At 46.8% G+C, this 27938-nt stretch overlaps 2 protein-coding genes across 5 annotated transcripts; one reads left to right on the forward strand and one right to left on the reverse strand.

The window, feature by feature from the left end:
* Positions 1-1646: 1646 nt before the first annotated feature.
* On the forward strand, positions 1647-11612 carry LOC8052984. Of its 4 annotated transcripts, none has more exons than XM_002434281.5 (5): positions 1647-1892; positions 4986-5198; positions 8204-8434; positions 10133-10215; positions 11182-11612. In XM_002434281.5, exons 1-5 carry the CDS (start codon positions 1781-1783, stop codon positions 11218-11220), a joined length of 678 nt encoding a protein of 225 aa, XP_002434326.4. In that variant the 5' UTR covers positions 1647-1780; the 3' UTR covers positions 11221-11612. The 4 variants fall into 4 exon arrangements, with proteins under 4 accessions (XP_002434326.4, XP_029842832.3, XP_042145325.1 ...); XM_029986972.4 differs by having other exon boundaries at positions 1661-1892; positions 8240-8434; XM_042289391.1 differs by lacking the exon at positions 1647-1892 and adding an exon at positions 1949-2486 and having other exon boundaries at positions 8240-8434.
* LOC8051927 (E3 ubiquitin-protein ligase RNF170) lies at positions 11465-27902 on the reverse strand. Its single transcript, XM_029986975.4, has 5 exons — positions 27716-27902; positions 25770-25987; positions 23876-23949; positions 14702-14833; positions 11465-12991 (listed from the first exon to the last, which is right to left on the reverse strand). The coding sequence occupies exons 1-5, from the start codon at positions 27820-27822 to the stop codon at positions 12713-12715; spliced, it is 810 nt and encodes a 269-aa protein (XP_029842835.2). The 5' UTR covers positions 27823-27902; the 3' UTR covers positions 11465-12712.
* Between the last annotated feature and the right edge of the window lie 36 nt (positions 27903-27938).

A 27938-nucleotide genomic window follows, 5' to 3' on the forward strand; every position in this document is an offset into this window, starting at 1 on the left:
GTGTTTGTAAGTTTGAAATAATAGATTTGATTTGCTTTGAGCATGTTATGCTTAGTAAAATAAAGACTGCTATGAAATTTGCGAATATTGCCATGGTAGTTCTCCGAAATTCACAGAATCTTTTTTTGAAGTATAGTCAGCTTACCATAGTTTGTAGACGTGGCGTTCCCCATACCATAATTTCATAACAGCCGCGAGTGAAACAGGGAGTAATACAAGTTTTTGGTAAGCCAATTGGGTATTTTTGCTATTTTATACGTGCATTGGGGGGGGGGGGGGGGGGGGGCGAAGGACCATTTCATCGAACGCCGTTTCATCGAACGCCGTTTCATCGAACGCCGTTTCATCGAACGCAGTAGAGGAATGAAAGTGATTCAAAGCAATAGTCAGTGCCGGTTCTGCCAGCTATATAATTTCCAGTAAACCATATTGTTAAACTCCCTGTTAGTTTTCTGAAGTACGGCTATTACTCTTCAATAGTGCCTCTGAAGGCGTTCTATGAAACGACGTGATGAAATGTCCGGTCCCACAAGTGAAAGAAAGTTCGTCAACGCGTGTTGGGAATAGCCAAGATGGTGCTTGCTGTCAACATGCAACGAGAGGCTTAATCATGCAAACGCAGTTGAGGCTGTTGAGGTACCAAACTGAATGTTATTATACCTCTCAAATCCACGAAAAAAAAAAAAAGTTCGTATTTTGCTTGAATAAAGCAGCGTGCGCGATACGGGAGCTTGAAAACGTGCGTTCTGCCGGCGCCCTTTTGAACCGCTCTTTTGTGTCGCGTACTCGTCTGCGTTTTTGTCCTCTGTGTTTATTCTTTCTGTGTTTTTTTTTTTTTTTTTTTTTTTTTTTTTTTCAGATCAATTGGCTAAATTTGGAGAGCACTGGGGTTGATGCCTCGGAACGTGTCCGTGTGTGCGTGCGTGCGTGCGTGTGTGTGTGCGTGCGTGCGTGTGCGTGTGTGTGTGTGCGCGTGTGTGCGCTCGCGTGTGCTTTTTCCTCTTTTTTCAAAGACTCGTGGTTTACCAGCCATCCCAATCAATCCATTGCTGTGAACGTTTCACGCGCTGGGCGCCAAGCGAAGGTAACATACACTCACGCGGCTGGCTCGAGTAGCATAAACGTTACCGCCATCATCCATGGCAACCTACAACTTTACAAGGTGCGCTGATACGCTAAACACGACCTTTACTTTTATAACGAGGTGTTATCGTATGTAGCAGTACCGTCGTCTCAAAATCAGCATACATTGTCTTGAATCCATATTGTCTCCAACACGGGTGCTGATAATGTTCGAGTCCACAGTAAACAAAGCCGCGATTCTAATTCTTTCTTCGACGAGGTTATCAAGAAGCGCGCGTTGAGCTGCAAAATTTATTTTGGGCTCCTCGCTACACATGCCCACCTTCCGCCTTTTCTCATATATTTTTGTTTTGTTTTTTGTTGCAAGTTGCAAGCGCAACAAGTTGAACAAAGGGACGGCTGCGAATGCTTTGCTACACAGCTGCCGCCATTTCATCCGAAACCCAAAAAGCGCGCGCCGAACCCCCCGAACGGCGCTGCGATCGCATACACATTCTAAGCTTAAATGGTAAAACAAAATGGCTAGGTGGCGTAAGCTACCGCCCGATCCAAAGGGCTCAGCCGTATTCATCCATCCATCCATCCATCCATCGCGAGCGCGTGTGCTTGTGTGCGCGGCGGCGCTGCTACGAAGGTCGTTGAGACTCGGGCGTGATTGCAGCCCGGGGCTCGCGTTTTTTTTTTTCTTTCGGGGATCATGTTGAACACGCTCGGCCAAGTGTGCGCCACGGCGGGCTGCCTACCCCCCGATGCTTCTTCCTGTCCCCTCGTGAAGTTCGAGTTCTTCAACGACGAGCCCCCGTTCCGAGGTAAACACCGGTGTGCTCTAACCCCGCGCTCCGAGCTGCCTTGGCTTTGTTGTAGGGCTTCGCGCGCGCGTTTATTTCTTTTTAAAAATGCCCATCTCGTATCGCCCGTAACCTCCTGGCGCGAATGGAAGGAAAGTCTAGCGTAGCGAATGTTCAGGGTTTTCTATTTTTCGCGCGAATTTGCGAATTCGTTATCGCGCTCCGTGTTGACGGAAGTTGCGTGTGTCTCACGTGTGGTTACCGGAATGGTGGTGGTTTGTGGTGGCCTTTGGCCAACCTTGACCTTTTGCGGCGCTGTCATTTCTCGCGTCAACCTCCGACCTTTTCGTCGTTGTTCGCGCGAAAGCGAGCGCCTTTCGTTTTGTTCTTGTCGGCGCCTGTCTGGTTGGCGGACGTGTTCGGAAGCAATCACTCTTTGGCTACGCGCGCGCGCGACGCCGTCGACTTGGTGTTCGCGTGATTTGTCAGCTGTGTCGCACCTGTGCGTCGCCTTGGGAGAGCGTGCCCCCCTTTTCCTTCGGGCGTGTCGGGGGCGGACGCAAGGCGTCGTGATTGGGGTACGATTCGGCGAAGATTGCTTGTCGACTGGCCCGGGTAAGGTCGTCCTATGTGCGATGCACCGACTCGTTTTGGGGGGTTTGGAAGATATGGCCGGCACTGTGGTCACTGAAAGAGCGAGAACGGCAGGGGTTCTTTTATCCTCCAAAGCGGGTGGGCTTCCGTCAATAACTCTTTGGCGCCTCGTGATCTTCTAGCGTGCGCTTGTGGCCGAAGCACGACGGAAGGCAGCAATCGTATGCGCGGGGCATCCGAAAAAGACGCCCCACCGTTCTCGCCCTTTAAGTGACTATATTGTTGCATGGTAGGTGGAGAGCTCGACAGTTAAAACTCGTCGACGACTTGAGCGAGCTTCTGCGACCCATTTTAAGTTGGAGCCCCCAAACGGATAATTTATTACTGAGATATGGGGCTGTGCGAAATGTATATCGAATCGAACATTGCTGCTTTATTTATACCCGTCACGGTGCAAGGAAAAACCAAGAGACGCAGTCTCTGCAGGGTTTAAGCTAGGATTGACACTGCTGCACTGCCCGATTTGAGGCACTTTTTTATTCCCACATTCTTAAATCTAATATTGATTTCTTTTATTCTTTCATGTTTACTAATTTAATGACCTCTCTTTGAATATTTGTTTCGATAGAAACCTCTGGAAAGCTGGCAGGATCAAATTCCTACCAAAAGGACAAAACTTGGGACTGCCAGCTGAATTGTGGTCCGCCTGGAAACAAATGATTGTCGGAGCGTTTGGCAGGAACTTTGTGGCGGGAAATTTGTGGAAGATGTTACTTTATAGCGTGGTGCTTCCTTTGACACTTGTGCTTGAGTAGCCCGATTACAATTTTGTACTGTCGTAGTAGCTCAACAGGCAAGTCAAGAATTGTTCTTATACAGTTCTTGACTCGCACAAATACTTCCTACGGTTGTATGCAGGTATATGTCGCTGCTGATCACTTCTGATCTGAATGAGCATCATACTCGCACGTGTCTGTGTGTTGCTACTGTGTGATGCATGTTGAGGACTCCAGGCCACCAGTCGCACTGCACTAGCTGAATTTCTCGTCTACAGCAGATACATTGGGTGCCACTTAGGCCAGACTGACTTCTTGCTGTTTAAACATCCATATAACAAATTATTTACGCTACAGCGTGTCGCCCCCAAATATTTACAGGAGTGTTTTGCACTTCAAAAATAAAACCATGCTTTTCCGAAGGCTCATCCTTTACCCAAATGTAGTGCTGGCGGTTCGAACTACGTGCCGAAATTTCAGAACCAATCATTATCTTGTTTAAAAGTTGTGGTCTTCTGAAAATTTCAATGGCAAAAATGGGGCCCATTCTTGGTAACTGGCACCATTCAGCTCCATGTGTTTGACGGTCAGCCGACTGCCATTTTTCTATTGAAAAGTTTAGAAAATCTTAAGTTTTAATGAGATAACGGTTAGTTCTGGAACTTCAGCATCTGATTCGGGTTACTGGCGCTACATTTCGAAGGAGAATGAGTGTTCAGCGATTCAAAATTAATTTTTGCGAGAAAAGAAAGAGAAAAAAAAAAAAAAAGAAAGCCGTTTACAACTCCCTGTATTGCCGAATTAGAGCCCAGCTCTTGAGGAGGAGGAGGGGAAAGTACGGAGAGGAGGCCACAACAGTCCTTTGCAGTCCTTTCGAGCATAGTTCATTTCGAGTCGGACGACCTGAATCGCCTTCGGGTCGCGGAGGGCGGCGTTGCAATTCCCCCCCTAAATTTCGCAAAAAATTTTCCCCGCTAGCGGAAAAACTTTCGCGCTAGATCTAGCAAAAAAATTTCTCTGCTAAATTTAGCGGAAAAATTTCCCCGCTAAACCTAGTGGAAAAATTTCCCCACTAAATCTAGTGGAAAAATTTTCCCGCTAAATCTAGTGGAAAAATTTTGCCGCTAAATCTAGTAGAAAAATGTTCCCGCTAAATTTAGCAGAAAAGTTTCCCCACTAAATCTAGTGGAAAAATCTCCCCACTAAATCTCGTGGAAAAATTTCCCCGCTAAATTTAGTGGAAAAATTTCCCCGCTAAATCAAGTGGAAAAATTCCCCCGCAAAATTTGGCGGAAATATTTCTTCGCTAGGTCTGGCGAAAAAATTTCCCCACAAAATTTAGCAGAAAAAATGTTCCTGCTAAATTTAGCGGGGAAAATTTTTCGCTATATTTAGTGGGGAAATTTGCCCATAATGCACCGCGCGGTTGCGCCGACGGTGCCACTGCTCAAGTCAGTCAGTCTTGAGAGCAATGAAATCAAAGGAAGTGTTGCTGAGCCGGAAGCCAGCGCTCAAGTTGGAAACGGGCGCTTAAGAGCTGCGCTCTAAAATTCTCCATTTTTTGGGGGTGACATACTGCTCATTAGTAGTTGGGTAGTTTCAGTAAAATGGTTTGGAGAAGCTATGCAAGCTTCGAACCTGTATGTGTGGTGGGCGCGTTGAGAATGTATTGTAGCTCTTACGTTAGCAGAACGAAAGCGTTTGAGCAGTTATGGTGATGCTTGCGGCCGTGTGATATGCGCAGGAAAGCATGGCCCGGCCTCGGACTGCCACCAGGAAGGGGGCGCCGGTTGTGGAGTGAACGGCAAGCTGTGCGACGGGGGCTTCAAGCGGCGCCGTCTGGGAGATACCTGGGAGGGGCTCCCTCCCCCTCCAACGGCCATGTTCCAGCCGTGCCCCAAGCTGAACACGGCTGGCCTGCTGTCCCCATCCGACCCCCAGCGGAGCTCTCGGGCTGGTGAGGCCGCACCTCCTTGGCACACCCGGTCCCTATTGGTTATGGATTGACGTATGGATGAATCCGGCTGAGCCCTTTGGATCGGGCAGTTGCTTACGCCACCTAGCCATTTTGTTTTACCATTTGGCATTTAAGCTTAGAATATTTAAATGTGAAATCTATATTCACTCTGCACTGCAAAGAAAGTGAGGCTATAAAACCTCCTTGCCATCAGTTAATGACTCCAGCGAAATCGGCGCCGCGTAGTGGCAACATTAAGACGCTCAGGAGAGGAGGTTGTTTCGACTCTGTCGTCTGCTATCGCTGCTTGGTTCTCGTAGGCACCATAGAGACATTGTTTCCAGTAATTTAATTCATGCTTCTGCCATGTCATTCTGCGCACTGACTATACTTTGTTTCAGCTTCTGTCAGAGCGCAGCAAAAGCTATGTGTGGCCGGAGCCAATCGCACGCCGGCATCAGGTCACGCGATCTCGCCTGCACTTTTGTATCACCACTGGTCGTCCAAGCCGCCTGCGCTTGCAGAGTATTTCGTCTGCTACGGGTGTATCAACGGTATCGTCTGCTACAGTTTTAAAAACTGCCCTTTCACATTCTGAAATTTAGTCACCGGGGATATCAGTACGTAGGCTGGCCACTGGCGTTTGTGTCCGAGCTTTCCACCTGTTCGGCATTTCTGCATAGTTTCGAGATGTAAGTACACATCGCAATGTGCGGAATGACCCGGCTGTTGATGTTTTCTTGTATCGTTTCGATATACCACGGCTCGAGGCGCAGTAATTTCCACCAGCTTCTCGGCATTCAATGTGATCGGCAGGTAAAGGGGTGCCCTAATTTTGCCGCGTATCAGTGAATTGTAGTGGCCCAGATGCTTTTCTTGTTTACACCGAATTTGCGGTAGGACGCGGCTGGAGTCTCCTGCCGAATTTGAAAGTATACATTTATCACAACCTCTCTCGCCTAACGCCCGAATGTGCTTTTGTGAAAGAACGTTTTGAAGTGCCTCGGTGAGGAAAGCAGCAAAGCACATGATTCGGCCATTACGGGAACGAAATCGCACAGAAAAACGGAGCGCTGGCAACACGGCTGTGTTGTTAGCGGATGTATGTGTTTTCACCAAACCTTTACATACACTAATAAAACTTTACTTACAAAAAACTTTACATACACTAATAAAAATATAAACTCCAGATCATACATTCCTTTACTTGCAAATCATTCTCAGCAGTACATATCTGGAATATTGTACAATGTTTACGCACAAAACAGTTATTTAGAAAAAAAAAAAAGCTTTGCGGACTACTTTGTGGTGCATAGGAATGCTCTTCTCGAAGTTGCGAACCGTCCCTCAGCCTTTGGCTGCGCTCGGACGGAAGCTGAAACGAAGTATAGAAGGTTTTTACCGTCGAAAAATTGCTTTTGCTTTTATTTAAGATGCTGATTTTATGCTGCAGTGCAAGAAATTTATGGTGGCCTGCTTGGCTGAATGACGAAAAAGACCTCCTTTCGAACGCCATTTTGCCTACCATCGTGCCCCCATAGTTCGCTGGAGTCGCGAGTACTTGAGGCAAAGATTTGCTCCCAGAATTACAGATGCGTCCCTCATTTGAATGGGTTAGTTTTATTCATAGCAGTCTAAAAGCGCTGGTGCATTGCTATCGTAAAGTCCCAAGTAGAATTCACTGAGTATCGAAGGAGCTGTACATAACTGATCAAAGCTAGCACCCATGTCACTTGTCTCTATTTCGCCACACCCTACAATGCACTATCACCAAAACTGCATAGAAAAAAGAAAAAAACTATTTTTTTTTGTGTGTGTGTTTTGGTTTTTAGATTTGTAAAACCAAGGTCTAGGACTGAATGAATGCTCAATTCAATCTGCACTAAAAAAGCCTTGCTTTTTGGAGTCTGCCAGATTTCTATCCATGCCAAACAGAAACCCTCTGCAGTTTTTTCGATACTTTTTGTTTTGCTGCTGTTGGTTGAACATGCCTTCCTTTACAATCCTGAATTTTGCGGGAGATGAGGATTGTATCATATATGCATAATTGCAAACAAAGATGATATATATGCATATTTGCAGCAAAAAAGTGCAAGCAGATGTCCCTGCACAAGTAGAGCTAAATTGTTATGGGATAAAACATTTCTATTTGGCTTCCACCGACTGACGTTCGTAACACTGCTCTAGTTTATTCCATATGCTAGTTTTGTTTTGCAACCGCAGTCCCACAGGAATGCAACATTACGTTCAGCTGGGATAAAACGACAGGACAGTAGAAACAAGGCCCCGAAAGAGGACTGTCCCAGCCAAAACGCAACACCCAGTCACCCTATGCTCCGTTTCACCTTACAATGAAAGGTGTGTATAAGCTGCTCACCTTTCACTTTACAGTGAAAGGTGAGCAGCGGGAGGCAAGGATAGCTCTGTTACCTTCCAGCTGGACACAAATGGATACTAACATACAGGCAACCAAAACCTCGCAGGCGATTGGCTGATCGGTCTCTGTTGTCATGGCAATCGCCATTTCGGTCCTCTCAAATCTTTGAAGGAGTCATCCTGAACCAGTTGTGCCAAGATCGCTGTGGAGTGTCATCATGCTGATAGCATTCCTCACTAGTATAAGCGTCCTTGGCACTCTGTATGCAATAGACTTATTCATGCTTATCTTCACAGATATCTTACACTGATATTGTTCTTTTTGCATATTTTGAGAGAGGAAAATTATTTCTCAATGCCTTCAAGCACTGGTGGCAGTGCTGGTGCTGGCAGTGGTGGCTACGACAAGACTTGCGATTGTTTCGCCGGTGTGCGGATAGCACAATTTCGGTATGCAAGAAATGTTCTTATAAGGCAACCTGTCGCCATGAATTTGGATTGGCTCACTAAGAATGGTATTTTAAAGTTTCATACTGTTATCGAGAAACTAACATGAGTATCGGGTTGTCAGGGGGTGAAGACAGCGCGACGTCTAGTTCCCAGTTCACCCGACCGTCTGGTGGCGACAGCCAACGGGCCGCTGTCGCCGCGGCTTCTCACCTCAGGTCGGAGTTTCCTGACGATCCGGCACAACGCGTCTGTCTACCACACGGAGGAGTGGAAGCCACGGGGCTGCACCATGTACCTGCCGCTGTCGCAGGACGTCATGATCAACACTCGCAACGTGGACCAGCTGAGCTTCGAGAACGACCAGTTCTTCCTGGCCGATGGCAAGGGCAACTACATCGGCGCAAAGAGCGGTAAGTCGCTTGGACGAAAGAGCGAATTCAATGGCAGAGCGGTCATGGCAGCGCTGTATCACCATTGATGACGAGAGGACCGAGTAGGGAAAATCAAAATTGGAATGGTTGCTGGGCCACTGTTGTAGCCACTGCAGTATTACGAAGTACTGCTTGGGACTTGTGCAGCTGTGCATCGGTGGCGAGGGTGGGAATAGTTCCTGTGCGTATTTGTGTAATCACGATCGCATGGCATGCTTTTTACATCTCATGCTAGTGGTCTTTCTGTATTGCTTAAGTGTTCTTGGTTTGACTGTTGATAGCCTCCATTCTCAGCTGCAGAACAGATAATTTTGCGGAGTCATCATTTTTGTTGTATTACTTTGAGTGCTGCGACCTGCTTCTCCAGAACTAAAATGGGGCACAACAAAAAGCCTGGATCCATCTCTGGATTCAAACAACCAGTTCCCTACTCTCCAGGACCGACCTAATCGCATCTGACAGGACTTGGAGATTGTCGAAGCCTTTGCAATGACACTGTTAGAAATCTGAAATATCTTTGACCTCCATGTTTAAGAGGGCCTGTCTCATGCTTGCAATCAGATTTTCTTTGCTACTTTCTCCTCTCTTATCCCAGTTTTTCTTCCCGTTTTTAAAATTAATCTATGTCGTCGCAGTTCAGAAATACATTGTGCTCTTGGCAGTCTATTCCATGGCTTCTGTGTTCCTTCTAAATACCATGAACTGAGCCATGTGCGAGCTTCCTTGGTTAGTTAAAGGTGAACTCCGCCGATTTCTTCATGGTCCCCGATTTGCTTGAAATTTTGCTAAACTCGCCAAACAACATCGCCAAAATAGTATCCCAAATATTAGGTCAAAATAATTTTTTTTCACGAAGTTATTGAATTTACAATTTTGATCCTCACCGTGTTTTTCAAACTGAAAGTCTCTACTGGCAACAATGAAAAAGTGACGTCATTGGAAGTGCAGGGGTTCACACTTTGGACTGTAGAATTTGTTCCCAACTGATTCGAAGCAGTTTCATGGTGTCAAATGAATGCTTTGGAAGCTCGCTCCAGTCCCCGCGCTCCAGCACGGAACAAATGATTGGCATATTCTATTTTTTAGACTGCGCGCCCGACTGGCAAGCTGAACTTCCACTGACGTCACGGCCCTGAAAAGGGCGGGTATATTTGAATGTCTGTTTTTGCATAATTTTCATTTGCCGATTTCGCAATAACTATTATGAATTTCACGATACTAAATAGCATACCAGAAAGGGTAAAGGCCTGGGAGTCAGAAAATATAGTTAGTTGAGGTAGCTCAAAAATCGGCGGAGTACCCCTTTAAAGGGAAGATGGGGCACTTCTACATTTGAGAAAAAACGCTTGAATTGCGTTCATTTGGCCTTTAGAATGACAGCTATGACAATTATATTTCAATGTGACGCGCCGGAGAGCCATACGAGCAATTTCAAAATAGGACTGAAGCCCCACCTCCCTAGCCTTGGGCAGCCAAAAGATCCGTCGATGACGTCACGTACAGCGACTGTCTTTCGCGTTTTTCTCGCATTTACCAATACTTACGCAGCAAATGGTTTGGGTATTCGGGTTCACGGGGTAAAAATACACTAGAATTCACTTCCAACTCATGTTTTCCAAGAAGCTCCGTAGCTTCCCTTTAAGTAATGTACTAACTTTGCTGCGCTTGTCTCCACAGGCAACGCCATACATTTTTGGAGGTACGACACGAGCACGAAGAGGCTCTTCATCTCGCAGTCCATACTGTTCCTCAGAGAACAGGTAAGGCTTATTGCACACGCTGGAGAGAAGGCTACGGGAACAAGACTGTCGTCCGAGGCACTCAAACTTGTCTAAGCATGTACAGATGATGAAGATATGTAACATAACATACTTGTTCAAAAAGGGATGCTGAACCGAAATTTGGGTTTTGCAAAATAAGGCTGCAGAAGCATTGAACGGGACTTACAAACTCCAAGACACCACTTGTACATCGATATCTCGGATGGCTGTATTTTCGGAAAAGAAGGGTGCGACCAAGCGAGGATTGTGATGTCACGATCCTCCTGAAACAGTTGAGAATGAGGGGAAGTGGCCTTGCTTCTCTTCGCCTCGCTTCGGTTTACCTGCTCGAGGGAACGAAGCAAAGAGGAAAGGGAATGAGAATTGTGATGCGACGTGTCTTGTCGGCCGTGTTCAATCGCGCACGTCTTTTCCAAAAATACGGCCAACTGTTAGAGATGTCGCAGCATGAGTGATGTTTTGGGGTTTTGCAGCGTCTTGCCTATCGCCCCGGCCTTGTGTTTGTGAGCTCCGACTTTCGGTTCAGCATCCCTTAAATTTTTTAAATTGGAAGGTTCCTTAACATGCTTGCAAAGAATGCCAGAGACTGTGTTTGTGCCGTCCTTCTTTTGCTAGAATCTTAAGCTTTTTCGCACTTATGTTCAAGCTACAGTAGATTGTTTGTGCTCTTTTTTAAAATACATATTTGACCCATATGAATGTGCCTCTAAATTTTGTCATAATTCTCATTACCTTTGAGAGGGCAGTTGTCCAGTGTTCTATGGCAGTCAGGCGTTGCAGTTGGACACGCTTTGCAAAATTTCTTTGGGACACTATTCTGTATTCAGAAATCCAGACAAAATGGCAAACTGCCCAGCTGCCCCTTCTAAATTGTTGCAGCAGGGCAGCAAGATCTGTAAAACATGGACTGTAGGAAAAAGAATAACATTCGACTTCTATTGGCAGGATCACAGGGAAGCCCTAGAGCAGTTGGAGTGGCTCTGACGTCTACTGCAGGAGCTCTAGTGCTGCTTGTTGCTGCACGACTCGACAACACCTCCAAGCCTGTGATGTGGGAACTGCATGCAACGCCCCAAGTTTATTATTTTTTTTCTTAATGCGTTTTAAAGACTTGACGATCTCCGCTCCCCCGCAACCCACAGACTATGTGCGCGACGGACGCAACGAGTGATCTTTCAGCAAGGGCCCAACTCGCCAAAGAAATCTCCAAAGAAGACAGCGACACTCGTTTGAACAAGAGGGGAAGCCTCTTCAGGATGGAAGGCTTTATTGTGTGTTCGATCGATGGGCACCCCCTGTTCTGGGCCCCCTGGCCTCTTTTAGAAGCTTTTGCATGTCGCCGTCACGTGAATTAAAGAATGTTTTCTGCTTGTTCACTTGTAGTCTCCGCAACGAAGTTTGTGCAAGGTATGCTGGACGGCAAGGGTCTGCGAGTTGCGACGCACGCTCGCTGGACGCTTGTGGTCTATCACATTTTTGTCTTGAGGAAGGTTGGCTCACTAGCGACGTCCAGAATGGGTCTTCGTGACCCTCGAACTGCGCTCGAATCTGTTTCACTCAGACGGATGTCCTTTGAAGTGTTGTTGGAAAAACGTCCACTGAAAGAACTTGGCTTGCAGGTATAACGACCGCTGGCTAGTCGTGTCCTCCAAAGGTCAAGCTGTATTAATATCTTGGTAGTTGGATTACATCAGCAGTGTTTATGCTACAGTGCAATCCACTTAACGATCGGTTTCTGGTCCAGGTAGGATAATTTGTTATAACGACTGCATTTTGAAGTGGTCTCATTATCGTTTTAAGTGGAATGCACTGTAGCTCTATATAATTTCAATTCCCAGGGTGAAGTGCTGTTAAACGTTTGCGCGGCACAGATCCCTTACTCGGCTGCTCTTTGAGCTGAGCCAGTTTTCACTGAACATACAGTCAAACCTCTCTAATCTCCGCACTCGCAAGGCAGAAGCCATGCCGTTTGCATTGCGTAGAACACTCGTGTAGTTCACAAAAATTCAATGGGGTCTGTCGTTTACTAGTTCCCAAGATGAAACAACCGGTACCACACACGAAACCAAAACTGATCGGAGGATTTGCACCTCCATACAAACGACGAACCTAGCAGGAAATGCCACATTTATGGGAGCGGCGGACGGCACTTCAGTCGCTTCACCGACAACGCGATCTTGCTGCCCAAGCACCTCGGATGACCGTAGGTTCCTGCCAGAAGGAAGACAGCCAAAACGCCGCACATCCCAGACTTTTCGGGGGCTACTCATTCCGCTCCTAGTCTTTGGTATGCCTAGCTCGGGAACCAAGCACGCGAGAAGACAGTCGCTCTTGTACCGCACACAGATTGCAGCTCTCCGGCCGCAACACCGGTAGCAGTCTCTCGCTTGATCACAGCCGGCTTTCGAGGAAGGGGCGAAACGTCGACACTCGTTCCGGAGAGACCACTTTGGGGAAAGCGGGGGAATGGGAGGGGTCAGGTGGTCTCCTCTTGCCAGCGGGTTGCCAGGAATCGCCGGTAAATGACGGTGACGTAGATGGCGAGGAGGAGCACGACAAAGACGTCGTCGAGCAGTCCCAGGATGCCGAAGATGGCTTCCGGGATCATGTCGAGCGGGGAGATGAGGTACATGACGGCGGCCACGAAGCAGAGCACGATGCGCAGCCGGAACATGTACATGATCCCGCCCACGGAGAAGAACTCTGACCCGGCGTGGCGCAGCAGGGTGGGCAGGTCACGGAGGTGGTCCAGCCACTGCAAATGTGGAAATGGAGGTTGACACGTCTTTTTGGCCTCATTTTCTCGTTGAGTAGGGCAGTATATATCGAAACCTGTGCATCTTGGCACTCTTTCATACATTGCGGCAAAGAACCGACTAAAAGTTGACGCATAAACGGTGGCGCAAAATAACGATGTAACTTGGCACCGCTGCAGCACTGTCGAACAGCGCTGGGGGTGCAAGTGTGATCAGGCCTTTAACATCTAGACATTCCTACAGAGTCGTAGCTCGCAAAATGGTACGAACAAATGTGCGAAACACACAAGTACTTTCTCCAGCGTGCCCGCACCTAACAAGTTACATGTTGGGACAAGATTTGTGTAAGATGAGCAAAAGACGAGGTAGTACATAGTCGGTTGCACATTAAAACGAAACGCTAACTAGAGGTAACTTTCTAGGCCAGTGGTTCTCAACCACTGACGCTTCGGGGACCAATCCTTGATCGGCAAAAGTGATGGGATGGGATGGGATGGGGGGGGGGACGCCATTCACTGACTGGAGGTTATTGGACGATTACAATGACTAAAGTTTGAAGCAACTATGACGCTTGGAAATGGAGAATATTTGACCTTGCACACTTGGTGCACATGGTTTCGCCCATTTCGCTTTGTAGGACAGCCTTACCGTCTCTCCTAATGATGGACTAGAGCCCGAAGGCTGGGGAGCGGAGCATTACCTCATTAAAGCTTTTATCCACGTTGCAAAAGAGTGTGCGAGAGAAATTCCGATACGCAGAGTATGAAGAGCACTAATCTTGCGCAAATGGTTCTCTGTTATGACAGTGTCCTATTTTATACTCGTGAAGTGAAGGCACGTAGTATTTAGTTTCATAAACATTCGTGCCCATATTTAGTAAACATGTCGACTGTTTGGAGAAGTTGGAGGGCGTGCATGCAACACTGACATAAAGTAGTTTTGCCTTACCCATAATCCGATTCAATCCGTGTCGGACCCTGGATTCGACATGGGACCGTACATACGCTCCCGTGCCGAACACTCAATCCGACTCGTCTTTATTTCTTAACTGTCGCTGGTTTTAATCCCGGGTTCACTTCGCTTCCAGAATCCCTTCAGTAGTGCTGCGTGGGCCCGATAAAGAGACAAAAAACTCGCCTCCGTACGAGTCTTGGCGCACCGATACATACAACACGCGGTTTCTAGGAGGCTCGTGATTAGACCCGGTGGCCTGTACATCAGCCAAGAACTTCAGGGGCCTCAAAGGCTTCGTGGATCCCTTTTTGAAAGCCACTGTTCTACGCATGTACAACAGCATGACACTATTAACACCAACACACAAGCGATCGCTTTTTTTTTTTTTTTTTTGTGTGTGTGTTTTTTCTTTAACTGAATTACAGTATCAAAACTACTTGTGTGGTAGAAAGGGCCTATCTAAGGCTCCAATCAGAGCGGTGAAATTTTGTGCTCTACTACACCTAGCAAAATGTAAAAAAAATATCAATGCTGTGATTGTGCTGTATCGCGTAGCGTACATTTAGAAATGTAACTTGTCCTTCAATTCTGTAGCTAGCCATGGTTCAGAAAATATGTCGCAACGCACCCTTTCGAGAAGCTATTAATTTGGCGATTCATTGCCCCTTCACATCGCTCAATTTCTGAAAGCACCGAAACTCTTCCGTCGCCGTTCTGTTATCTCGACGAGAGAACAAAGGGGGGGCAACACTAACCGGCCTGGGCTCGCCGGAAAACCGGCGGTTGTAGTCGTTGATGTCCCTGAGGAGACGCGAGCGCTCTTCCCGCTGTACGTCCGCATCTTCGTTCACCTGCTGTTCTTGGAAGCACCGTAACATCACAGACACCTGCGCACGGAGAAGAGCACACCTGCCACATCTTTCCTTAAGCCACTTTGACAGACTAGTGTGCCCTCCAATGAAATGGGGTATTGTAAAACGGCAGGGCCTCGTTCGACAAGAGTGCATAGCTGAACGAATGTAGGAACCCTTGATGGTCGAAAGAAAACTACAACAAATGTTTATTGTCTTGCACATCGACGTAGTGTCGCCAAATTGGTGTTCTTCCCGTAATTAAATGGTGTTAAAGAATTTGTTTTTTTACAAGTGAACCCTTTGACGGTTGTCAGAAAGTTCACTTCCAGACGTGAAAACGCGTGCACTGCGCGAGGAGTTGCTATATATATATATATATATATATATATATATATATATATATATATAAATATATTGTGTCTTTGGCAAACTATAATTGATATGTTACACGGTGTTTTGCTTTGCTGGGGCTTTTTATAATTTTGAAGTCGGATGCTCCTCACGCTTGATAAGCACGAGATGGTCACTTCGCCTGTCGGCTGCTCTGGCGGTAGTGGCGACTGGAGCACTAACTCTTCCGACTCAAACCTTTGACGCTTCTCAGAATTGAACTCTGGGAACGAGAGCTTACCATCCGAAGGAGAAGCTCCGTAAAGTACCTCCGGTTCGGAATTTGAAACCGAATGCGAGAAAGATGACAACCTTTCGCCTTCAATATTTCCATTTGAGGCTTCTAAACCTGAACTGATTGCAAGCACTGTACATACTCCCTCTAGATAATTAAGAGAAAACCTTCGCATTGACCCTTCGTTTATACTACACCTTGGAAACGAAATCTGACCACCAGGAAACGTTTTCCGAGAAAACAAAAACTTGACCGTTAAAGGGCAACTTCACATCATTTTTGTTGTTTTGAAAAAGCAATGCAGTCCTCTTGAGTAACATGTAGAAGGACCACACGCCAAATATTACGAGCTAGTCCTGTTTAAACATTTCTTAAACGGTCAACGAACTTCTTGACATCCGCTAACTCTAGCAGGCGAATTGAGGTGCAATCAATGCTACGGTGTTGGCGTAGCCAACGTTGAGGTAAACGACATCAACGTTGCTACTTATTGTTTGTGTTTACTCTTCCAACGGGTGGCATCAGCAGCATATCCTCTCGGCACTCAGCGGTATCCACGAGATTGGCATAACAGGCCTGCGCAGCGCGCTTCTCAGCTTAGGAGCCGTCCCGTTGTCGTCGTCTCACCGTTTGCGAGTACTGACTTTCGGAGTTTCGTTCACACTACAAGCGCAGAGGGATGTCACAGTTGTGCAGATTTCATATTACACCAAAACGTAGTAAAGACTAAGGTGCAAGCGATACTTGCACCTTGGACACCCCTGCCCCAAGGGTGGCCTGCCCAGATACCGTCCGTCATCGCATAAAGGATCATGTGACCGTTGTCACCGCGTGGTAACCACGTTTTTGGCGGCCCGAGGCCAATGTTGCCCAACGAGCCAAAGTTTCGGTTTCACCTTTTGTCTATAGAAAGATTTCACAGAACATATATCTCTTTTTACGCGAAGCAAATGATGTAGCACCTTTTATCTGTGCTTTTTAATGTGAAATCACTCGTAATCCCGAAATGTTCGGAATTGAGCAGAGTTCCCCTTTTAGAACACCGATTTTCAATCGCTTTTGTGAAAGCGAAGTTTGTTGACAAAAAGTTAAAACAGGCAACAGCATACCACCATTAGACTGGCAAATTCTGAACAAGGCAAATATAGCTTCACCTGGAGAGATCAGCGGGCACGCTTGGTGTGGTGGCGATTGTTCTAAATTCCTGGTTGTTGTGCAGACCTGCCAACCCTACAATGCTGAAAATACTACTACAGGGGCGTCTAAAAAGCACTACAATTGTGTGAAGAAATACAAAAACTGTTTTATCCTTCAAAACTTGGTTTAGGCAAGAAAAGCCTCAAGTAGGGCAGAAACACATCATACATTGCACGAAATGTCTTATTCTTTAGAAGTAGAAGGTTGGGCCAATACTGAAAAAGTTGCAGTTTTTGCTTTTCTCAAGAAGTCCTTCCCAAACTGGCTGCATCTCACTACTAATAACTGTTCAAGAGTTTTTTGACACGGAGGAGCGGAACTGCATGCGTGCCTTCTTCACTTCGCTGAAAACTCTTTCGCACTCTGCGATGCTATGTGGGACCGTCAAGATTCCCAGCATCACTTTCGAAAGCTTAGCATAGTTAAAGATGCCATCCCCATTCATGTCTTGAAGATTAGAGATTGCACCCCACTGTTCATCAGTCCTGCATAGTTATTTCAGCAGGAAGATCTTCCACCTGTAGGTGGCTGAACTGAGCCTGAACATCATCCAGGGCAGACTCCATACTTTGCTCTTCTGCAACTGTCAAGAGAACTGGGAAGTGGTCGATGAAGAATTTGACGTCAGCAAACCTGGCTTGTTCAATGGTGGAAAGCCTGGCCAGCTCCGCACTTTTCAAAATCTCGGACTTCAGACGAAACTTCAAAATGATGTGGTCGCTTGTCCTTACAAAGAATCTTGTTCATGCTCATGTACGTCACTTGACATTGAAGATTTGTGGTTGTTGTTTAAAAGTGTACTTATGGCTCTTATCGATAAATATGTTCCCTGTAAAATGTTATCAGGAAGGCGTAGACACGATAAACCATGGATAAACAAAAGCTTGCGTTGCCTCCTAAATAAGAAACGACGTCTGTTTCTTAAGTATAAAAAAACAAAAAACCCGGCAACGAAAAGTGAACTAAAATGCCTCGATTACGCCTTTAAAAAAGAGGTTAAGGAAGCTAAACTGCATTTCTTCTCTACCCTGGGTCCCAGGTTGCTTAACAACCCAAAAGAATTATGGAAAATTGTGAAAAGAACGGGTAATAACTTCCAATACTTCAGAACAATGAATTGACTTCGGACGACTTAGAGAGAGCGGTTTGCTTCAATAATTTTTTTCAGTCTGTTTTTTCTAGTCCAGCAGAGACAGACGAATTGGCCCCATCTATGTCAGAACTTAATGGGATGCCAGAATTTGTAATTGAGGATAATGGTGTACTTAAACTTCTTTGTAATTTAAAACCTCATTCAGCCACAGGACCCGATGGAATCCTTAACCACGTGTTAAAATCGTGTGCTACCGCGATTACGTCCTTCCTAGTTATATTGTTTAACAAATCGCTTTTCTCGAGCAAGCTGCCGTCGGATTGGAAGACTGCTAATATTGCACCCGTCCATAAGGCAGGTCTTAAACGCGAGGTATCTAATTACAGGCCAATATCGCTGACTAGTGTTTGTTCCAAACTGCTAGAACACATCATACAGTATAGACCACTTACAACGTAACCGCTTATAGTGCAGGACCGGGTATAACGCGGTTTTTTTAAACCACCGGTTCGCCTCCCATAGAACTCCATGTAATTACATACCGCTTAAAACGCAGGCGCGCGACGGGAAATACCGGTTATGGTGCGGTTTCTGGCACAGCCCGCCGACCGCGCCGACGACCGGAGCAGCGAGCACGCTTGCCTGTGCGACACTAGATAACGGCGCTGACGGCGCGAGCCGCAAGCGTTGCGCAAGCGGCACTCGCGGGGCAAGGAGGGTGCTCGAAGAAGCGGGAGAAGCGAAGAGAGAGGCTTCAGTTGCCCTAGCGACGGAGGTACGCACGCACGTGTCGTTCACATGCGTGCGTCCCTCCACTGCGTTGGAAACCAACAACCGCAACGACAGGAGAAGTGTTCGCGCGCGTTGCATGCCCGTGTGCCCGTCGCGGGCCGGCTGCTTCTATCCGCGAACAAGGCGTCGGTTGTGATCAACGTTGTGATCGTCGTCGTAGACGGCGTTCATCTCATCGTTCCGCGTAAAAGCGCTATCCTTGACTGTGAATTTTCGTCGTGTGTCGCTATGATAACCCGGCACGTATTAGAAGAGAATTAAGATCCACCTACTCGAGCGGCGATGTCGTGGCGGCGCTCTCAAGTCGGCAGAAACGCCCGTGTCGTCGTGTTTGTTTGCTTCGACTACAGTGGTGATTTCTAAGCATTTGTGTCCTCGAACATCGCCCGGATTTCTTTTTTGGCGCATTTCATGCGTGTGCTCAAGTGCAAGGTATTACTGGCGCGTACCGTATGAAGGATGCGAATTTTCACGCGTTTTCATCTCCGGAGAAAAGTGATTAGGGTTAGCAATCCTGAACGCTCGCAACATCCGTCCGCAACCCGCGACGCCGCTAAGAGGCTGCGCCAGGCAAAAGCCGCTCATTTATTTCAAAATGTGTGACACACTTGAGAGAGAAGTGTACTAGTCTGGTGAAATAAAGACTTTCCTCAAACTGAGCTTTATTTTTCATCTAACATAAAATAAATTATTTTACAAAGTTGTCTGATGGCATGTATTTTGACCTGAAAAATTGATGTTTTGGTTATAGTGCGGTACCGCTTATAGTGCGGATTTTCGCGACTCCCGCGACATACGTTATATGCGGTCTACACTGTATACTCAAATATTGTATCTCATCTAGAGTTAAATAATTATTTTACCCCGCAGCAGCATGGTTTTCGCTCGGGTCTGTCGTGCTCTACGCAGTTGATTGAATTTGTCCATGATATTTCTCTCTCATTCGATAAAAATATACAAACTGACTGCTTGCTTTTAGACTTCCAAAAAGCTTTTGACAAAGTGCCCCACTCCCTTCTTATGCACAAATTGTCATCCTTGGGGTTACCTGGTTATCTTATCAAGTGGCTGAAAGATTATTTAACTGATCGTACTCAGTGTGTAGTTGTCAATGGTGTTAAATCCCCGTACGCAGGGGTTACGTCAGGAGTTCCCCAGGGGAGCGTACTTGGACCTCTTCTCTTTTTAATTTATATTAATGACGTTCCTCAAAACTTAACATCTAGTATTCGTTTATACGCGGATGATTGCGTTATCTACCGGCAAGTTTGCAACGACGATCATTCCTACTTACTCCAGACTGACTTTGAAACAGTGGCGGCGTGGTGTAACAGGTGGGGAATGTGCCTAAACATTAATAAATGCAATTATATTCGGTTTACCAAAAAACGCAACCCTTTTCTATCAAGGTACAATCTGAACGGCACTGACCTTAAAGAGGTTACGGAGGTAAAGTATTTAGGGGTCTATTTTAGCAGCACTCTTTCCTGGGCCAAACACGTGGACACAGTAACACTTAAGGCGAACCGTGTCCTAAACTTTATAAAAAGGAATTTTAAAATGGCTCCTGAAGATATAAAAGCTTTGCTATACACTACTAACATTAGGCCTATCTTAGAGTATGCGTGTTCAGTGTGGGACCCTCATTTCCTCAACTTGTCCTCAAAAATTGAACGCGTACAAAATAGAGCTTCGCGCTTCGTTACAAATACCTACGCCTTTCGGTCAAGCGTCACCAAACTTAAAGAGCAACTTAACTGGCACTTGCTGGCTTCACGACGAAAGTGCTTGCGATTAAAACTTTTTAGAAGTATTTTCCTACAGAACACACGCATTAACAAGGATAAGTATCTCCATAGTCCTGATTACATTTCCTCAAGGGTAGATCATTCGCTTAAAATAAAAGAAATTAGATGTAGAACAGAACTGCTTAACCCTTTCAGGGTCACTGACGTACCGGTACGTCACCGCGGGAGCGTCCCGCATGGTTGCTGACGTACCGGTACGTCCGCGACCGCTCATTCAAAAATTCGCGCCTCTTCTTGAACGGGCGCGTTTGCGGGGACGTGCTGCCATCTGGTGGTGTTGTAGGGAACTATGACCATATAACTCCGGTCGTGTTTGTTTTGGCGCGGCTTTTTGAAATTGCGAAACTGGACGCTCTGTGCAAGTGATACTTTTGAGATGGCCGCCCGTGCTGGCTGCTCGGGGGTAGCGTAGTGGAGATTGGAGCGATGGCTCTTCGGGGACTTTGAACCCTTCTCGGACTCTGAGTCGGATGACAGCTCGACATCCCACGAACAACTGGAAACCAGCTCGGTTCGGAGTCTGGAGTCTGACACACAGCCGCACCGTCTGCTAGACTGTCTCAGAAGCGGGCGCGTGGAAGTTTTAGTCTTTTTTGTTTTGTTCAGCCTCCAGCGAGTGTGCCGCAGATGTTTTGAAGCGTGTGTACTATTTATTTTAAGTCTTATATTTTTTTATGCGACAATAAACTAGTGTATACTCTTTGCTATCGCATCGAGTAAAAAAACCCGACCACGGGGGCGCATCTTTGGACAAAAAATGTAACCATGAAAGGGTTAAACATTCCTTTTTTCCAAAGAGCATTCATGAGTGGAATGCCCTTCCTGAACTTGTAGTGACAGAAACCTCAGATGCCAGCTTTTCTTCTCTCCTATTGGACCTATAAAACTCCCTCAGTGTTCAATATCCTGTATTGTGTTTATTAGTTATACTTGTATCGTGTTTTCTGCTAGTAATGTGCTTGCTGCTTGTATTCCTTTTTTCTTGCAACAGATCTTTGATGTTTTTTGCATTTTTTTGTGTATTGGTGCTTTCAAGCACTATGTTTTACTTGCGTTTAACAAGTGTGATGCAACCATCTTTTATGTATTTTAACCCCCCTACTGTAATGCCCTCTGGGAGATGTAGGTACTCTATAAATAAATAAATAAATAAATAAATTGTGATTCGTGCACAAACCTCTTGCCTGGCTTCCTAGTTCGAGTTTTGCAAGCTCCGCGCTCTCTGGCTGCCAAGTACCGTGTCTTCATTACCTCTTTGGTTGTCAAAAGACTTGTAGTCAATGTCTGTCAGCACATCAGTTCCTTTGATCACTGACGGTTTGTCAAAGCGCAACATCAGGTCCCTAAGCAGGTTGTGAAGGATCTCCCGGAGCAAATGTATCTAAGGGCCCCAGACTGCAGGAGCAAGTTTGCCTTTTCAAACTGGAATGACTGAAAGCAAGAAGTGGCAATACACCTTGTTGACATTCGACGAAAGTAACATAAACAGTCTTTGTTCCCTGTTCAAGACCTTGTCGTCTTGACGCTTTTGGATTCTCGGAGAAGAAGCCATATACGTCGGAGGAACACAAGTGTCCATTCTTGGTCTCTTGCTTTGATGAGCACTCTCTCTTTTCTTTGTAGCTTTCTTAGAGCCTGCCTCGAGTTCCCTTAGTTTGCTTGGTAGCTTCAAGACCTGGCTAGATGACCTTGCCTCACTATGGAAGAAGCTAAGCAGTGGCTGCCACTGCTCCAGAAGCCGTTTTAGGCTCTTGCCGGGAGACAGCCACCTAGTACTGACGTGCCTCAAAATTTTCTTGGACTCACCATCATGGAGAGACTGGAAAGATTTCTGCTTGTCCTTCCTTAAAGAACTCTTTTCGAGGAAGTAGTAAACATCAACTAGTGCCTCATCTACACTTACTGGGAGGCATGCTGAGCCTTTCTGTGCCGCCGGATTGATTAAATGCAAGCAACATCCAATGACGGCAATGTTCTTGTGATTCTCCTTGAGAACAGCAGCAACGCCGTTCTTGGCTCCCATCATGTCTGGTGCGTTATCGCGCACCCTGCCGACACAGTTCTGGAAATGAAGGTTCCTGCTCTCTAATGTCTCGACAGCAAGCGCACCAATGTTTCGTCCCATGGAGTCGCGTTCAAGAGCAGGCATCACGAGAAGCACAGTGCATATCATCCTGTCAGAAAAAGTGACTACGGTGGGATAGAGCTTGGCATCGCTGCCAACGTCATTGCTCCTTTCAGTCGCGACCAAGAACGGCACGCACCTTAAACTACTAACAACATCGCCAATCTCTTTTTCAGCTATTTCCTTCACTGTCGCAGCTGTCTTGGTTCGAGCACAAGCGCAGCTATAGTCAGTTGCAGGTTAAGAAAAGTATTTGAGGGAAAGGAGGCCTGGGGAGGAGGAAGCAAACGGAATGCTGGAGAAGAGAGAAGAAGACCTCCTCCTCCCTTCAGCATTCCGTCTGCTTCCTCCTCCTCAGCCTTCCTTTCCCTCGAAAACCTTTCTTAACCTGTAGCTGACTACAGTAGCTTCCTTTAAGCCTGGGAACAATTTCCAAAAGAGGTCTCCGACATGATCGCCCGCCGTGAACGGCACGTAGTGTTCAATCAAAAATGTCGTGAAAAGGCATTCTGCATGAGTGGTGTTGTGAGCTGTTGATCGACCAAAGTACTCTCCCAGTTTCTCGTTGGTTGCAACTAGTTTTGCAGAGTCCTCGTGCTTTTTCGTATACTGACATGGCACAGAATGTCCCAGCAACCAGCGTGCGAAATGATGACATTGCGGTGGCACAGGAAATGCATACCTTTCACCCTTGCATAATGTTTTGATAAATGGAAAGTCGGTCGAATAGCTGGGAATAACCACTTGAACAATTTTTTTCCCCGACATCTTGTAGGAAAGGTGATTTCAAGATATCATGCGCAAAAGTTCCGGTAACACAATGCACGACGTGCGCCACAACCAAAGTTGCCACTACAAAGGAGATTTCCTAAACAGAAAGTATATTGGATTTGGATGGATGGACGAATGTTAGCGGCTATACCCCTTATAATGAGCGGTAGCTTGCGCCCCCTAGCATACAAGTCAATGTATCAGTGTTGCCAACGCCAAATTGTAAACTGGCCAGATGCAGCCCGAGCAAAAACAATTTAGTATTTTTTTTTTTTTTACACGGGATCAGAAAAATTGTATGAATATTGTTGTCAATACGATAACCGTAAGAAAGAGCTAAAAAGTGGGCCCTTTACAATAAAATTGTAAAACTTTGCGGGTATGGTTGTGTAAGGCTCCAACAGATCACCATGCTTATTTTAATTACTACACTTTTCCATAGTTTGTGACAGTTAAAAGTTAAGGGCAAAAGAAAAGAAGGCTGGGCAGGAGGAAGCAGGTGGGATGGTGAAGAGAGGAGGATGTTTCCTCGTCTCATCTCCAGCAATCCATCTGCTTCCTCCTCGCCAGCCCTCCTTTCCCTCCCCCTGAATTATTAACCTGTCACCGACTACAGGTTGCTGCACGCAGACAAAGAAGCAAGGGAGATGAACAGGGATCCTACCTGTTGCCTGCAAACAGGACACCGAACAGCACCCCTCCAGTTTCCATGGCGCCAGTACAGCACCAGGCAGTTTGCTGCATAAAGCAAAAAAAGAAAAAAAAAAATTAAATTATGTACATCTAGTCAATCACAGAAAAACAGAGCTTGTACTCCATCTGTATAGAGTTAATGTAATAATCTAGAGGGAAAGGTCCCTCGCATTTCGGCTGCGTCGGAATGGCGAGGCATACTTGCAGACATCGTTGGTTCTGACGAGACCATATTGCTGGCTACACTTTGACATACGAAGAACAGGAAAACATCTATCGCAAGATCTCTGTATCTATACTCGGGGACAATTTTTCTTGGCCTTTTCGAGGAGAAGAAGCAGAGCACGTGTGCAGCTTTAGTCTGCGCTCAAAATGGGAGAGGGCACGCGCACCCTCTCCAATTTTGTTTCGCTTCGCTGAAGCTAGACTTTTGCGCAGAGAGCGACCACACCGACCATACCCTGTTTCACCTTATGTCGTACCGCAGGAAAGGCTACAAGCACGAGCTGCTTGCTCTGGGGCAGATTTCGGCGGCACAAGCTCTCGTGCAGTAAGGGCGGCTGCCAACGCTATGAGCTCGCCCTTCTAGCCTTCGCTGCGGTACGACATAAGGTGAAATGGAGCCTAGTGATACCGACACAGAACATAAAGCAAACTAAGAAGCATGCACGGCACCGAGTTTGGCGCTCAAGGGCTCAAATTCGTGTTTCGTCGGTATAGAGAACCTAAATTTCAGAGGGGGGGCAACTGCTTGAGCGGGGTCACGTGGTTTGTGGGCCGTATTTGCAAAACAAGCTGTAGCCTGCAAGGAGTCAGAAGCGTTCACCATCTGCAACATGTCTGCCTCTCCGCCCGGTTTCCTCGCCACGCTGGCCACGAGACAACCAAATGCTAGGCGCACTTGCGCCAATCTGCCCAGAAGGCATCCGCTATTAAACTGCAAATGCTCTCCATGGTTGGGGTTACTTGCTCCCTGAAATCTAGGTTTTCTCTATGATCACCATCAAAATGTTGTCGCTAGCGCTCCGAACGCCCCTGTCGGCACGCCGCAATGGCTTCTGTGCGTGCGATGAGGAAAAGCCGCTTCCCAGATAAGGAGCGGGGAGCAGACGACGATGCAGAGGCTGCCGCCGGCAGCCTTTGCCGCACGTCTGCGGCCCGTTGTGGGTGGCTGCTCGGCCACGGTAGCAAAGTGCGGCAGTCTGTTAATTTACGAACTGTCCGAATTTGATTATTTTCTTTTAAATTGTCACAAAATTTCTCTTCACCGCAGGAGCCACTCAATTTCCTTCGCTAAAAACCGATACAATTACACAGAAAAAGCGCAAACGTGAATGGGAAATCAAGAGCGCTTTGCCGTTGCCGCTATTTCGTTTTAACCGACCACGTTATAACAAAGTTTGTTATAAGGAAGTCGGGAAGTTTAAACATTCACTGGAAACGCCGGGTCAATGTTGGATGGGCACGTCGCCAGATCCGAGTCATATTTGAGGGATCGGTTCTAGTGACGCTAGTCGCAGCATTACTCAAAACAGCTACAACTCGTCGTGAACAAGAACGCGTAGCTCCCAAGCTTTGAAATTCTGTTAAAACACGACAGTTGTGATGGCCAAAATCTAAAAAACTAGCCTGGTTGGAGTCATTGCCATCTCTAGAGACTTTACCAAGTACCAGAGTTGGTTCAAGCTCATTTTTAGTCTCTCCGAGTTTCATCCGATCTCCGTAGTCGCAAGAGTGGGTAACGAAATCAGACTTGAGAGTATTTTGCTTTCCCGGAGCAAAGCGTGGCTCCGTTGGGTCCCGGGTTTCAACACGGAGACGACCGAGGCACGGACCATGACTGGGAAGCAAAGGGCCCCACTCACCGCAGAAGAGGTGTCCGCAGTTTGTCTCGACGGGGTAGCGAGGCTCAGTGAGGCAGATGGGGCACTGCGCGTCGGCACCGTAGCGTGGCGACTGCATCCTGTTGCCGTCCGGGTGCCCGGCCGTACCATTGTCCAGCCGATCAGTCGTGGGGTCCGGCCGCCGCGTCCACAAATGCTCGGCCGCTCGGGCCGACGAGAGCTGCCGCAGCTGCTGCCATCTGCACGCGCCAAACTGTTTCCTGTTAGCGGGTCGCTCGAGCCACGTGCCAGATCTCGGGCTAGGTGGCGCAAGTTGCTGCCCGATTCGAAGGGTGCCCACCATCTACCTGTCCAGTGCTAACATACTGCAATGAGAAACGCCGGACAAGAACTTCTGCAAAGCCCTCTACTTTAATAGAGCGTTTTGCTCTACTGAAGTGGAAGGAGTGGGGGCTTTACGAGAGAAGCTCGTCCTCCTGCAGCAGGGTATAATAGGTCGCTCCAGCAATAAGAGGAATCTCTGATGCTGCGGTCACATTGCTAATGCATCATACAAAAGATTGTCTGTGGACTCAGTCATGCTGGTGAAACAAAATGTCTCCAGACATGTTAGAAACACAGATATGAACCTATGAAGCAATCAAAAGCTTTGAAGGTGCTTGAGGCATTTCCACAGGTAATTCTATTATGTCTGTAGCAAACGCTGTGTCTTTTGTACGATGCACGAGCAGTGTGAATGTGACTCTAGGCTAGGTGGCGCAAGATGCCGCCCGATTCGAAGGGTACGGCCTCTGTTATCTATTTGTCCACTGCTACCAGACTAATACTATTTCATTTAAAATTGAAAAGTGCACTATCCCGCACATCTCATGTAGGTTAGTATCCCGAATTTGGATATTTCAGACATTGGTCGCCTGCACCTCAACACTAATGACTCGGACCATCTCGAAACCACTTCTTTATGACTTGGTTTTTTGCTGTCTTAGGTTTTTTTTAAATTTTTTTTTATCCAGATCAGAGAACTCTTAACACGGTGTAGCAGTTCCAAACCCAGGAACTGGGTTAGATTCCAGCAGTCGAAGAGGGAACGAGCGGGGAAAAAAAAAAAAAATAAAGGAGAGCGATAGAAGGAACCAAGCCTGCAAAATTGCTCTTCCTTTGTCTTTTCGAGCAACTAATTGTCTCACTCATGCAACCGGCACTTGCGATAACTTCCTTGTTGACGCAACCATGGCGTTTGCTCACTAGCAACGCAAGTTCCCCGTGACGCTTTCCAGCGCCCAAAATACCTCCGAGTTATGTAAGCAAGCAAACAACCCGAGATACAGCGAAACGCAGCTGATGACGCGGAAGGTTTCCGATCGCCGGAAGTATATCTTGAAATCGATCGCCTTCTAATAACCACACACACTACCAAGTTCAAAGGTGTTTTTGAGCGACAACCCCGCGCCCCCAGCATAAATAGGAATCAACGAAATAGAAGTAAAGTATCAGGTCCTAATTTGATTTACATCCGCGACAGACGTGAAGTTGATCTTCCATACACAGTTGCATCAGCTCAAACTTTGTCGGTTTACACAGCGACGGTTGACCTAACCGCGTATCGTGAGTTGCGCTAGTTGATTGTTCATTTTGGGTATTCGATTAACGGTGAAGATTAAAGTTTCTGACGTATATTCGCAATGAGCCACGGTCTTTAACGAGAGCTTGTCGCTTCCAAGAAAGTTGCGACATGTCCGCTTACAACACAACAGCGCTTCTTGGAAGCCACACACCTACAACTTGACAGTATCGTTCGAAAGCCAATTAAAATCAAATTAGAAATTTATATATATAAAAAGAGAGCTTTCGCAGGCTGCGTGTCACGGACTAGGTATCGAGAAGGACAGCTGACTGTAGGCGTAGATTAAAAAAGAAGCCAGCGGAGGTCACGCCTGAGCGCGCACGACATTGACGAACCGGCGTACCCTACGAAGCCCAGGAGTCCGACGATGGCTGCCAGGATCGCTGGCACGGCGAACAAGACTTCGTTGCCAATCCCTTCGATTATTTCCCCAGCATTGTCTTCGCACATGTCCAACCGACGATAATCATCACAGTGCTCGTGCGGGTGCCATTTGGGAGCCAAAGCAGCCAAGGTGGCCAGGGAGGCCTTAAAACGTCGCTAAACTTAGCAACGTTTCAAGCTTT

Source organism: Ixodes scapularis, unplaced genomic scaffold, assembly GCF_016920785.2.
Source record: "Ixodes scapularis isolate PalLabHiFi unplaced genomic scaffold, ASM1692078v2 PGA_scaffold12__126_contigs__length_90152505, whole genome shotgun sequence".
In the NCBI taxonomy this organism is placed as follows: Eukaryota; Metazoa; Arthropoda; class Arachnida; order Ixodida; family Ixodidae; genus Ixodes; species Ixodes scapularis.

Bases quoted from the DNA above. Each gene is read 5' to 3' on its own strand.
- LOC8052984 (XM_042289390.1), top strand. From the start codon at position 2,042: ATGTTCAGGGTTTTCTATTTTTCGCGCGAATTTGCGAATTCGTTATCG. The intron at 2,487-4,985 runs GTAAGGTCGTCC...TGATATGCGCAG, and splicing joins TTGCTTGTCGACTGGCCCGG to GAAAGCATGGCCCGGCCTCG. The intron at 5,199-8,203 runs GTGAGGCCGCAC...TGGTGGCGACAG, and splicing joins CCAGCGGAGCTCTCGGGCTG to CCAACGGGCCGCTGTCGCCG.
- LOC8051927 (XM_029986975.4), bottom strand. From the start codon at position 27,822: ATGTGCGAAGACAATGCTGGGGAAATAATCGAAGGGATTGGCAACGAA. The intron at 25,988-27,715 runs GTACGCCGGTTC...TGGCGCGTGCAG, and splicing joins GGACTCCTGGGCTTCGTAGG to ATGGCAGCAGCTGCGGCAGC. The intron at 14,834-23,875 runs GTAGGATCCCTG...CTCCGTGCGCAG, and splicing joins GTCCTGTTTGCAGGCAACAG to GTGTCTGTGATGTTACGGTG.